This window comes from Ovis canadensis, chromosome 7 (genome assembly GCF_042477335.2).
Source record: "Ovis canadensis isolate MfBH-ARS-UI-01 breed Bighorn chromosome 7, ARS-UI_OviCan_v2, whole genome shotgun sequence".
Classification (NCBI taxonomy): Eukaryota; Metazoa; Chordata; class Mammalia; order Artiodactyla; family Bovidae; genus Ovis; species Ovis canadensis.
The window spans coordinates 13,072,275-13,086,639 of record NC_091251.1 but is presented as its reverse complement, the minus strand read 5'-3'; the positions used below and the strand labels follow the sequence as shown (position 1 = coordinate 13,086,639).

At 40.8% G+C, this 14,365-nt stretch overlaps 1 protein-coding gene across 1 annotated transcript in view; it reads right to left on the bottom strand.

The window, feature by feature from the left end:
- Positions 1–8,925: 8,925 nt before the first annotated feature.
- Positions 8,926–14,365, bottom strand: part of LOC138443983 (uncharacterized) — a 154,040-nt gene continuing 148,600 nt past the window's right edge. The window contains exons 4-5 of the mRNA XM_069597351.1: positions 11,983–12,197; positions 8,926–9,881 (exon numbers count right to left, since the gene is read on the bottom strand). Coding sequence (XP_069453452.1) covers positions 9,765–9,881; positions 11,983–12,197 — 332 coding nt within the window. The 3' untranslated portion in view covers positions 8,926–9,764. The remainder of the gene's footprint in view (positions 9,882–11,982; positions 12,198–14,365) is intronic.

Sequence of the window (14,365 nt, the reverse complement as noted above, 5' to 3'; positions counted from 1 at the left end):
TCTATTCTCCTCTCCACTGATATGAGTCAATCTTCTCTGGTTAATGATAGCGATAGGAAGATAATCTCTGACAATTGAGTTCGCTTTGGAGGATCAGTTTTTAGGCAGATAAGGGAAGTTCATGAAATCCTTATTGCCAAATTCAGACTTAAATTGAAGAAAGTAGGGAAAAACACTGGACCAGTCAGGTATGACCTAAATCAAATCCCTTACGATTATGCAGTGGAAGTGAGAAATAGATTTAAGGGGCTAGATCTGATAGACAGAGTGAGTACCTGATGATCTATGGACGGAGGTTCATGACACTGTACAGCAGGCAGGGAGCAAGACCATCCCCAAGAAAAAGAAATGAAAAAAAGCAAAATGGATGTCTGGGGAGGCCTTACAAATAGCTGAGAAAAGAAGAGAAGTGAAAAGCAAAGAAGAAAAGGAAAGATATACCCATTTGAATGCAGAGTCCCAAAGAACAGCAAAGAGATAAGAAAGCCTTCCTCAGTGATCAGTGCAAAGAAAGAGAGGAAAACAACAGAATGGGAAAGACTAGAGATATCTTCAAGAAAATCAGAGATACCAAGGACATTTCATGCAAAGATGGGCTCAATAAAGGACAGAAATGGTATGGACCTAATAGAACCAGAAGATATTAAGAAGAGGAGCAAGAATACACAGAAGAACTATACAAAAAAGATCTTCATGACCCAGATAATCACAATGGTATCATTACTCACCTAGAGCCAGACATCCTGGAATGTGAAGTCAAGTGGGCCTTAGGAAGCATCACTAGAAACAAAGCTAGTGGAGGTGATGGAATACCATTTGAGGTATTTCAAATCCTAAAAGATGATGCTGTGAAAGTGCTGCACTCAATATGCCAGCAAATTTGGAAAACTCAGCAGTGGCCTCAGCACTGGAAAAGGTCAGTTTTCATTCCAATCCTCAAGAAAGGCAATGCCAAAGAATGCTCAAACTACTACACAATTGCACTCATCCCTCATGCTAGTAAAGTAATGCTCAAAATTCTCCAAGCCAGGCTTCAGCAATACATGAACCATGAACTTCCAGATGTTCAAGCTGGTTTTAGAAAAGGTAGAGGATCCAGAGATCAAATTGCCAACATCTGTTCGGTCGTTGATAAAGCAAGAGAGTTCCAGAAAAATATCTATTTCTGCTTCATTGACTATGTCAAAGCCTTTGACTGTGTGGATCACCACAAACTGAATAATTCTTAAAGAGATGGGAATACCAGACCACCTGACCTGCCTCTTGAGGAATCTGTTGCAGGTCAGGAAGTAACAGTTAGAACTGGACATGGAACAACAGACTGGTTCCAAATAGGAAAAGGAGTATGTCAAGGCTGTATATTGTCACCCTGCTTATTTAACTTATATGCAGAGCACATCATGAGAAATGCTGAACTGGATGAAGCAGAAGCTGGAATCAAGATTGCCAGGAGAAATATCAATAACCTCAGCTATGCAGACGATACCACCCTTATGGCAGAAAGTGAAGAAGAGCTAAAGAGCCTCTTGATGAAAGTGAAAGTGGAGAGTGAAAAAGTTGGCTTAAAGCTCAGCATTCAGAAAACTAAGATCATGGCATCTGGCCCCATCACTTCATGGCAAATAGATGGGAAAACAGTGGAAACAGTGTCAGACTTTATTTTTTGGGGCTCCAAAATCACTGAAGATGGTGACCGCATCCATGAAATTAAAAGACGCTTACTCCTTGGAAAGAAAATTATGACCAACCTACATAGCATATTCAAAAGCAGAGACATTATTTGCCAACAAAGGTCCATCTAGTCAAGGCTATGGTTTTTCCAGTAGTCATGTATGGATGTGAGAGTGGACTATAAAGAAAGCTGAGCGCCAAAGACTTGATGCTTTTGAACTGTGGTGTTGGAGAAGACTCTTGAGAGTCCCTTGGACTGCAAGAAGATCCAACCAGTCCATTCTAAAGGAAATCAGTCCTGAATATTCATTTGGAAGGACTGATGATGAAGCTGAAACTCCAATTCTTTGGCCATCTGATACGAAGAGCTGACTCATTGGAAAAGACCCTGATGCTGGGGAAGATTGAGAGCAGGAGGAGAAGGGGGTGACAGAGGATGAGGTGGTTGGATGGCATCACCGACTCAATGGACATGAGTTTGAGTGAACTCTGGGAGTTGGTGATGGACAGGGAAGCCTTGCATGCTGCTGTTCATGGGGTCGCAAAGAGTCAGACACAACTCAATGACTGAACTGAAGCAGGATTCAGAAAAAGCCTCTTCCTTGAATTTGATGTTTTTGAAGTGCTTGCAGCTCCAAATAGTTAAAATACCCAAAGGGCATTTTTTAGGGTGGCATGACCTGAACTCTAGTCACATTTGAGGTGGTATATTCTGCTGCCTTTCACTCATAAACAGGAAGCCAAACAAGGGTACTCTACTATAGCATCAGCTGATTTGCAGGGAGCCCTAGCATGACTTTGTAGGCATAACTAGTAATGCTTCATTTCCAAATTTTTGATAACTCTTTAAGAATTTTCCGACTCCTTGATGAATGATTTTGAAATCCATCTTCAGTGAGTTGGAAATGACAATTCAAGATTCTGAAAAAAAGTTTTTTTTATCAAGTCCCACATTCCAGACCCTTCCATAGTGACTCTTAAATATCCAATATTTCATTTGCACTGCCCTAAATTTCTGAAAACATGAACATTGATAAGCATGCCATAAGATTAAGAATTTCTTGTTTTTTGATTCTGAACAATGCCCAGAAGAGAGTGCTTGCAGAACAACCAGCCTTGCTCCAACCTCAAAGCCAGGACACATCCTCTTGACCAAAGGTTTCACTATGGTAATCCCAAATTTGTCAAGTATTTTAATGATCATAGTATGATGTTAGGATGATCAGCATCACATTAAATAATAATACAAAAGGAGAAGTGGAAAGTTCTTAAAGTAAAAGCATCTCAGGGATACACAAAAAAATTGGTGAAGGTCTTTTTACATGAGGGAAGACATAGGAGAAAAAGAATGACTTTAACTTTTTATCAAGTTTCTATATTGATCCAAATACTTTATATCTTGTGCATGACTTCTTTTATAGTATAATCAGTCATAACACTTAATCATTAGCAATTAATATCTTTCTTTATAAAAATTAATATACCCAATAATGAATACTTAAAAAGAATACCACGCAGCATGGCTGAGAGAATCTGTGGAAGAACTGATATTTTGTTCAGGAATTTATCAGTGTTGTAGGTAGAAAACAAAACTTCAGTTGTGTTTTATGCCGTATAATATTAAACATGTCATTACTCAGAATCAATATTATAATTTATACTTGCATTCTTGCACTACTCAGAATCTATAACATTATAATTTATATTGTCCTCTTATGAAACATAAATCTTTGGAGAGAAAAATTCATCAGAGAACAGGTGGTACATCTTTCCCATTGTATCTCTTCTTTGCTAAACTGAAGTGTCTCATTTTGTTTTGCTGATGGTTTTAGGAGCAGGGTGCAGATTGCCCTGGCAGTTTCTCTGCTGCTCTGAGATGTAAGTCATCTTAGCTAAGCTGGAACTGTGTTTCCCAAAGTTCTCTTTTTATATGGTTCTGATGGCCATAAAAGAAGCTGCGTATGAAGACCAGAGGTAGAAATGAAGAAGTCATACGTTTTATGCTCTGAAAGTTGTTGCTAGTCTGCTGCCTGCTTTACTTGGTGCATCAGACTTGTAGCAACTTCAGTTCCTCCAGGCCTCCTCCTTCAGCGTCTCTGAGTCCTGGGCCAGACGTGTGTGTGGTTCCTTGATAATGAGTGTCAGCTCTCCTGTAGGTCACCCACAGCACTGAGGTTGGAATGGTTCAGAGACGGAACTGGGTCCCAGTTAGTCCTCAGGGATCTCAGTCTGCTTGTGCACTCCCATCTGCTCTCTACATCCAGCTTTCCTTCATATCTGCTCCTGTGCCAGGCCTAGAGCTACTTTAGGCTCAACACAGACGAAGAATCAACAACCTGCACAGACTGTCCTAGTGTAGAGCCTTTATTCTTTTTTTGAAGTGCACTTGATTTACAATGTGGTGTTAATTTCTGCTGTACAGTAAAGTGTTCAGTGTTATACATACATATATATGCATTCTTAAAATATTCTTTTCCATTATGGTTTATCTCAGGGTATTGAATACAGTGGGGCTTCCCTGGTGGCTCAGATGGTAAAGAATTTGCCTGCAATGCAGGAGACCTGAGTTCAGTCCCTGAGTTGGGAAGATCCCCCGGAGAAGGAAATGGCAACCCACTCCAGTATTCTTGCCTGCAGAATTCCATGGACAGAGGAGTCTGGCGGACTACAGTCCATAGGGCTGCAAAGAGTCGCATGCGACTGAGTGACTAAACTTTGACTTTCACTGAATATAGTTCCCTGTGCTATACAATAGGACCTTGTTGTTTATCCATTCTATACATAGTAGTTTGTATCTGTTAATCCCAAACTCCCACTCCATTCTTCTCTTGGCAACCACAAGTCTGTTCTCCATGTCTGTGAGTCATTTCCTGTAGATCCTTTATTCTATATCATGGGCAGTCACTCCGCTTCTCAGGTAAAACTCTAATTGTTACAAGTTCCCATGTACAACATCACCTTGTTGGCTTTCCGTTTTGAACAACGTGTTAAACCTCAAAGTTATAATATCCACTGTGTTTGGTAGAAGGAGAAGAAGACAGGTAATTGCTAGCAGAAGAAGGGATGCCTAGAAAGTTAAATGTGTGGGATGCTCCCAGAAGTGTCTCAATGTTAGAAATGCCTGTGTGAGTTTATCACCTCTTATCTCCAAATCCACCTTCCCTGGACATTTCTCCTCTGTCAGTAGGGACACTGGAGCACTCCTGCGGGAAGAAGAGGATGCCGTTTCCGTTGTACTCTTCCCTGCTTCCTCTCGGGGTGGGTGGAGGTCAGAAGGATATCCAGGGGCACTCACCTCCAGTAAGTTTCAGGGGCATCAGCTGAGAGACTTCTCAGTGGGTTTTGCCTCTACTCTGGTGGGCAGTTTCCCAGAGGATTCCTCTGTGGGCACTTTCTTGGTGATGCCCCAGTGGGTGGCAACCCACAGTTGGGTTGACTGTCTGGAGGGCTGGCTTCCTGCTGCATCTCAGGGAATTTCTCTGCCATGCAGGGGGTACTAGCTGCTCCATTTCAATGAAGTCTGAACCTCAGCACTGGGTAAAGGAAAGGCCCTCTTCCAAATAGGTTCCTACCTTGGGTATTCTGACTCAGTTTTAGAGGGAGTGACTTCTCTTCACATGTGCTATTCCTGGATTTATTAGATTTTCTTGATTCCTCAGTAGGTAATCACCTGCTTCTAGTTAATAATTTTTTACATTAAACTTTCCCTGTGTGGAATATGATGTGTTTCCTATCTCCTAACTGGGCACTGATAAAATATCTTTTGATTTTTTTTTGGCCATGCCATGTGGCTTGTGGACTCCTAGTTCTCTGACCAGGGATTGAACCTGTGCCCTCTGCAATGGAAGCATGAAATCCTAACCATTGGATCACCAGGGAATTCCCAAAATATCTTTTGGTCTTCATTGTTGTCATGCTCAGTTGTTCAGTGGTGTCTAACTCTTGCGACCCCATGGACTACCAGGCTCCTCTGTCTATGGAATTTTCCAGGCAAGAATGGAGTGGGTTGCCATTTCCTTCTCCATGGGATCTTCACAACCCAGGGATCAAACCTGGGTTTGTCTCTTGCATCTCCTGCACTGGCAGGAGGGTTCTTTACCACTAGCACCACCTGTGAAGCCCTTTTGCTCTTAGTAGCTACTTTTAAAACCCAAACCCCAGAATTTTATTAGTTCAAGATTTGTTTTAGAAAGAACATAAATTACTCTTATGCGGTTATATAAGTGAAGGGATTGCCCAAGTGTGCAATTTAGAGAGGCAATTTGCTTTCTTTGGCCACTTTTAAGAGGTATTTCTCGAACTGGGCTCCCTGGACCCCTGTAAGCAGACTCAAGTCAACTATTTCTATGAAACAAACCACCCTAAACACAGTGGTTAAAATAATAATCTTTTGGGGGTTCTAGGGGATAGAAAACCTAATAGTCTTTTACAACTTCTCACATATTTGACAGGAAGACACCAAAGTCACATGACAAACAGTGAATATACAGGAAAGGATGAAGAACCGGGAGTCACAAAGAGTTGGACACAACTGAGCAAGGTCACTTTCACCACAAGGTCCAAGGCCATTATTAAAGACCTGTGAGTTTAAAATGTATTTTTAAATTTTGTATTTTCCACTAACAGTTGAATATCAGAAATGGAATGTAAACAAACCATCCCTTTTAAAATCACATAAAAAATACTTAGGGATAAACCTGACTAAGGAGATGAAAGATTTATATGCTGAGAACTATAAAACATTAATAAAGGAAATTTAAGATTATTCAAAGAAATTGAAGGATATCCGACTCTCTTGGACTGGAAGAATAAATATTGTTAAAATGGCCATACTACCCAAAACAATCTACAGATTTAATGCAATCCCTACCAAATTACCAATGCTATTTTTCACAGAACTAGAACAAATCATCCTAAAATTTACATGGAACCATAAAAGACCCAGAATTGACAAAGCAATCCTCAGGGAAAAGAACAAGGCTAGAATAATAACCCTCTCAGACATCAGGCAATACTATAAAGCTACAGTAATCAAAACATTGTGGCACTGGCATAAAAAGAGATATATTGGCCAATGGAACAGAACAGGGAGCCCAGAAATAAACCCATACACCTACGAACAATTAATCTTCAACAAACGAGGCAAGAATATTCTATGGAGAAAAGACAGTCTCTTCAGCAAGTAGTATTGGGAAAGTTGGACAGCTGCATGTAAATCAATGAAGTTTGATTCCCTCACACCAGAAACAAAAATAAACTTAAAATGGCTTAAGGACTTAAACCTAAGACCGGACACAATAAAACTCCTAGAAGAGATCGTAGGCAAAACATTCCCTGACATAAATTGTATCAATGTTTTCTTAGGTCAGTCTCCCAAGCCAACAGAAATAAAAACAAAAACAAGCAAACAGAACTAAAGCAAACTTACCAGGTTTTGAATAGCACAGTAAACCACAAAATGAAAATGAAAGACAACCTATGGACTGGGAGAAAGTATTTGCAAATATAGTGACAATTAATTAATTAAGCAAGGCCTTAATTTCCAAAATATTCAAAGAGTTCATACAACTCAATAATAAAAAAGCAAAAAACCCAATAAAAAAATGAGCAGAAGACCTAAACATTTCTCCAAAGAAGGCATACAGAGATGATCAAAAGGCATATCAAAAGATGCTCCAAGCTGTTCATTATCAGAGAAATGCAAATCAAAAGTACAATGAAGTACCACTTTATATTAGTCAGCATGGTCAACATTAAAATGTCTACAAATAACAAATTCTGGGGAGGGTGTGGAGAAAAAGGACTCCTACATTGTTGGTGGAAATGTAAGTTTGTACAGCCACTATGGAAAACAGTATGGAGGTTCCTTAAAAAACTAAAAATACCATAAAAAGGAATGCATTTGAGTAAGTGCTAAAGAGGTGGATGAACCTAGGGCCTATTATGCAGAGTGCAGTAAGTCAGAAAGAGAAAAACAAACATTGAATACTAACAAATATATGGAATCTAGAAAGACGGTACTGATGATCCTATTTGCAGGGCAGCAATGGAGATGCAGACATAGAGAACAGACTTATGGGCATGGGAGGGGTAGGAAGGAAACAGTGGGATGAATGGAGAGAGTAACATGGAAAACATACACTACCATATGTAAAAAAGATACCAGTGGGAATTTGCTGTAAGGCTCAGGGGACTCAAACCAGTGCTCTGTGACAACCTAGAGGGGTTGGACGGGGTGGGAGGTAGGAGGGAGGCTTAAGAGGGAGGGGACATATGGGTACCTACGGCTGATCCATGCTGATGTATGGCAGAAACCAACACAATATTATGATTATCCTTCAATTAAAAAAAAAAACCTAAACATAGAGGTGCCATGTGATCCAGTAATGTCACTCTTGTGCATATATCCAGAAAAGATGAAAACTTACTTCTAAAGGATTCATGCACGTCAGTGTTCACGCACTATTTACAATAGCCAAGACATGGAAGCAACCTAAATGTCCATTGGCAGATGAATGAATAAAGATGCAGTATACATACACAACGGAATATTACTCAGCCATAAAAAAGAATAGATTAATGCCACTTGCAGCCACATGGATACAACTAGAGATTATGATATTAAGTGAAGTAAGTCAGAAAGGGGAAGACAAATACCATATGATATCACTTATACATGGAATCTAAACTACAACACAAATGAACATATTTGTGAAGCAGATATAGATTCACAGACATAGAGAACAGACTTACAGTTGCCAAGGGGTGGGGTGGGGAAGGGATGGAGTGGAAGTTTGGGGTTAGCAGATACAGCATATACAGGACAGATAAACAAGAAGATCCTACTGTAGAGCACAGGAGAGTATATCCAATATCCTGTGATAAACAAAAATAGGAAAGAGTATTAAAAAGAATATATATTTATGTATGTATAACTCAATCACTTTGCTACACAGCAGAAACTAACACAACATTGTAAATCAACTATACTTCAATAAAACATATTTTTTAAGTTGTGTGTTTTCTTTTTTCTGGCTGCACCGAGCATCTTGTGTGATCTTAGTTCCCTGACCAGGGATTGAACCTTTGCCCCTTGCAGTGGAAGCATGGTGTCCTAACCACTGGACCACCAGGGAATTCTTAAAAACTGTGCTTGTTCAAATCAGTGAGAAAATAAAGATCATAATCACTGTTACATAGTTCAAGTGCCTACATTTTCATTTTGGTCTGATTCTCACCAAGGATCACCTTAAGTAAGCATGTACAATTTTATTTGTTCATTTGTGGAATAACAACTTAAAAAAAAAAGAAATTTATTCAATGTATTCCAATGAATACCATTGAATACATTACCATCACTGATTCTGTGTTCATTATAAGCTTTTATAGACATATAACATCAGTAAAAGAAATTTTCACATATTGAGGTATGGAGAACCCATCCTGGTTTATACATGAGTAACCCTGAATCTTATGGCAACTAAAATAGACTATGTTCTATCAAACATACATTGTACATCTGCTTTAATTAATAAGGGAAAGGGCACACTGATCAGAAGTAAATAATTTTTGCCCTGGGACACCAATGCCAGTGCTCCCCCAGGTGCCAAGGCCATGCTGACTGTTGTGTACATCTGATCTCTTTTTCTGAAACCTCGAAGGAATGAATCCACAACTTGCTTAATGTTCTTTGTTCTGACAAGATCTAAAACAGCTGAAAACCATGCTTCTATGGACCAGCTCTTCAGAAGCTATATGAGAGGCTGTTTTCCGGGCTATCGTCCTCAGCTGATTCAAATAAAAATCTTTTCTATTGCTATTTTCGATTGTTTGTTGGTTATTTGTGTCAACAACATATAGACAAAAAAGTGTGCGAACTGTAAATGTATAGGCCATGACTTTTTTTTTTTTAACCACATTGTTTGGCTTATGGGCTTTTAGTTCCCCAAGCAGGTACTAAATTCAGGCCCTCAGCAGTGAAAGTGTGGAGCCCTAATCATTAGACCACAAGGGACTTCCAAGGTCATGACTTTTAATAAAACGAACACTTTTATGTGAGCTGGTGCTCAACATTTAAGGGAGTGTTTCTCAAACTAGCCTCTGGAGGGGCCCTTGCAGGCAGAGCTCCAGCAATTCCAAAGCTTCACCAATAACTCACAAAGAGAACCTGGCTGACGGGAACCTGGGAGCTGAGCTGGCCTCTGACAGAACTGTAAACAGAACAGAACAGAATGCAAGCAGTTACTGCAAAGGTTAAGGTCAAGGCGTTGGGACTTCCCTGAAAGACTAGTGGTTAAGACTCTGCACTTCTACAGCAGGGTTGCAGGTTTGATCCCTGGAAGGCATATGCCAGGGGAGGTTTTGTGGGGAGGTGGGTGGGGAAAGAATCACAGAGATGAGCAGAGGTAGGAAACCACCAATTTTTGCAGTTCTCACTAGGAGGTTTGCTGCAGAAAACTGGTGGGCCTCAAGCCCTGAACTCTTCAGGGCAGGGGCCACTGAATTTTGATCCATGTGTAACACTGATTTTTGCTATAACCCACACTTCTATGTCACTGTCTTGAAAAAGGTGGATCTGACATAGTAAAGAGTGAAGTTCAGTTTGCTGCAAGTTATTTGTAAAAGCATAGCCGAAATCCAAGCCCGTGACAGAGAAACATGACATATTGCTTGCTGCTTGGCTGGTCTCCTGGGCACACAGGAAGGCAAAACAGGATAGTCAACAAAGTAAAGTAAAGTAAAATGGAGTCGCTCAGTCGTGTCTGACTCTCTGCGACCCCATGGACTATAGCCCACCACGCTCCTCTGTCCATGGGATTTTCCAGGCAAGAGTACTGGAGTGGGTTGCCATTTCCTTCTCCAGGGGACCCTCCTGACCCAGGGATCAAACCTGGGTCTCCCGCATTGTAGGCAGACGCTTTACCATCTGAGCCACCAGGGAAGTCCCAGGATAGTCAATTGTTCTACTCAAACGGAGCAAGAATGTCCTTAAAGGGACAATGCGATGACTATGGGTTCCTTTACAGATTTTATGAAACACAGTTACACCCTAGTAGTGACTGTGTGTGTGAGACTGTGTAGTTTTAATGTATTTAAAATTTTTTTGAAAAGTTGCAAAGATGGGACAGAGAGTTGTCACACACTTCTTATCCAGTTTCCCCTGTTATAAACATCTTACATCATTATGGTATAGTGTCACAATTTATGAATCAATGCTGGTACATTGTTATCAACTAAAATCCATAATTTACCCAGATCTTCTTAGTTTGTACCTGATGTCCCAGCCAGGGTACCACATTATATTTAGTTGTCAGATCTTCTTAGGCTTCTCTTAGCTGTGACAGTTTCTCTTTCTCAAACTTTCCTTACTTTCGGTATCCTTGACAATCGCAAAGGGTACTGGTCAAGTATTTTCGAGAATGTCTCTACATTAGGGTTTGTCTGATGATTGTACTTTAACTACTGCTGCATATTTAGGGTTACTAGGGGCTTCAAACACGTCACCAAAAATGTCAGAATTAGAAAATATGCCTCAGACTTAAAAAGTCTGAAAACCATTGGTCGAACCTCAAAGCAGATAGTAAATATACATAAATGAAGTTGTCACGATGTTTATACCACCTTCAGTTTCAAACTTCAGTTTCAAAATACCCAGGTCCGTTTATGGATCTTTCACACCATGGCTGGATAGCAACCTTAATTTATAAACTGTGTGCATGTCACCCTCAATAGAGCCCAGGCCATCAGCCACCCAGCCTCGTTTCCCAGCTCAACTTAAAAAGGAAGGCAACAGCTTTTCACTCAAGGGTCATCATGGTAATAATTCATCCTAAGGTAAAAAGGAAGTTCAAATTAAGCCTAATGAGATTCCAAGCTTTCAACAGAGTATGTTTTTAAAGTACAAGCAGAAAGGTTGATCAAACTTTCAATGAAGTATTTTCTTTTTCAAACGAGTAAAGTCCAAATTAGGGAGCACAGAGGATTACACCCTATTAATCTGTAATGTCTGATACCAGAAAAGTACTTTCATTAAGGTGAAACTATTGTAGATATGCTAGAAATTAAATCTGTACAAGGTACAGACTTAAAACACTTTTTAACCAATCAGTCTGCTCTCAATAGTACACAGGAAGTCACCAGTCATAAGCATTTGGAGCACTTAACATTATTGGCAATGCTGGAGACGGTACAATATTTAGCTCAATAAAAAGAGACAATACCTGATATGTCCTCTGGAGCTCAGAATTCAAATATGCAAACTGGCATCCACCCAGGCCTAAAGATGTGTTCTCTGAACCAGAAAGGACTCACCGTGTTGGCCAGTTCTAGATAGCTTCCTCCTATGGAGTTGCCAAAACGCAGGGACTGAGCGAGCAGCTTGCGGAGCACAGCAGCCTGCTGGTGCAAAGAGCTTCCCCCATACTCCAAAATCTTCTGCAGGGCTGGCTGACTGTGCAAGTCCGGACTCTGGAGGTCCCTGGCTCCCGAGTAGTACTCCCAGCTCTCCCTGGCTGCTGATAAGGCACCTAGGTCCAGAAGAGACAGTTGGGGGGGGGTGGGGAGGGAGAGGAGATATTTCCTGTGTTAGCCTGTGGGTGGCCAAGAGGCAATGATTTGGAAATCCACACGTCAGAACACATGTGGCGCCCGGCTGCACACTAAGCATTTTCCCTTTCAAAGTGACACATGGGGTGCCTGGAGATAAAAGCCATTTCAGGCAAAGCATTTAGAAATAACTATCCAATGAATATGCGCCTTCTCCCAGTCCAACAGAAATGTTTAGTGAAAAGCACCAATGAGCCGAAAAATGGGAAGCCAGATCACAGCTACAGCTGTCTGTGATTTAGTGTTCTGTATGATGAGCCTTCTGTCATCCTTTTCCCCACTTGAGCAGGAAGGAAGCAAGTGGGAAGATAAAAAGTTAGATACAGCACTTTATCGTCATTTTCTGGTGTCGACATATTCTTACCTGGAAGAAACTATGGGAAACTAGACTGCATCTGCCGTGTGCTTGTGCTCCCAGCAACAGAATGTGAACACCAGTGATAAGCATAGCTTCAGAGCCTAGTTCATAAAACCCACAGAGTGTGATTCTTCTTGCTCTTTGCCTCTGGCCTGGTTCAGATGGGCATGGCACCGTTGGAAGCTGTGTGGTACAGATGGCAAAGCCGCATGACAGAAGATGCCTGGATCCGTGAACTACCTCCTGCAGCAGGGTTGTCTGCTGAGCCCAGGTACCATTTTACCTTTATGTGATCAGGAAAAGGAAACTTCTTTTGTGTTGGATTCACCATATATTTTTGGTTTGTGAGAGGAATTAGGATTACCTTAACTACCACAGCAGATTAGAACCTAATAAAAGATGCTAACCATTAGAACAGCACAGCAAAGTATAGTGACAAGTAAACCTAGAGAAGGTCTAACCCAACAGCCCTCATGAGCGATGGGGGGTGCTCGGGGAAAGCTTACTGGAGGAGAAAGACTGATGCTTCAGTTGCTACCTTTGCTAGAAAAAATTAGACTTGGAGTGATGCTTGCTTCTTTACGTTTACTTCCGATTCGAAGTCCCTTGTGGGTGCAGCTGGCTGGTGGATCGTCGGTCACATACATCTGTCTCAGCTGTAAGAGAGGAAATGTGTTTTCTGGTTTCCTCTTTGGGGAGATAGGATTTGTAAGATGAGACCTTTTCCCAAGAGAAGGATGAGTATGCAAAAGACCTGGGCAGTCAGAAAACTTGACAAAGAAAGGGCTACTCACAGGTACCATGCTAGGTGCTGGGGATAAAGCAATGAGCATGAGGAACTGTAGGCCCTGCCTGTGGAGTTTTCATTTCAGTAGGTCTTGATACATGACTTATAATTGCAAAAAAAGGGATTCATTAAAATGATTCAATTTATACCACAAAAGGAGAACATATGCAGATTCCTCTACAATTTACTTGAGTATAATTACATACAGAAAACTACAAATTATGTACAGCAGGTTCTGATGTGAATTTCCAATCTCCTCTTATTGGGGATTGGTGAATTTCACCAAGGTAATTAGGAAAACTGTCTTATCTGGAACCACTTCAGATACGTTCATATTCTGCTGATCTTCTTTAGTCAATCTGAACCAACACTCTTTTCATACAATGATATATGGCAGAGTGACATGTCTTTACCAAAGCAGACAATTCTGTTATTATGTTTGCAACTGCCCAAAGAATGCTCAAACTACCACACAATTGCTCTCATCTCACACGCTAGTAAAGTAATGCTCAAAATTCTCCAAGCCAGGCTTCAGCAGTATGTGAACCGTGAAATTCCAGAAGTTCAAGCTGGTTTTAGGAAAGGCAGAGGAACGAGATATCAAATAGCCAACATCCGCTGGATCATGGAAAAAGCAAGACATTTCCAGAAAAACATCTATTTCTGCTTTATTGACTATGCCGAAGCCTTTGACTGTGCGGATCACAATAAACTGCGGAAAATTCTGAAAGAGATGGGAATAGCAGACCACCTGACCTGCCTCTTGAGAAAGCTGTATGCAGGTCAGGAAGCAACAGTTAGAACTGGACATGGAACACCAGACTGGTTCCAAAGAGGAAAAGGAGTATGTCAAGGCCGTATATTGTCACCCTGCTTATTTAACTTATATGCAGAGTACATCATGAGAAACACTGGACTGGAAGAAGCACAAGCTGGAATCAAGA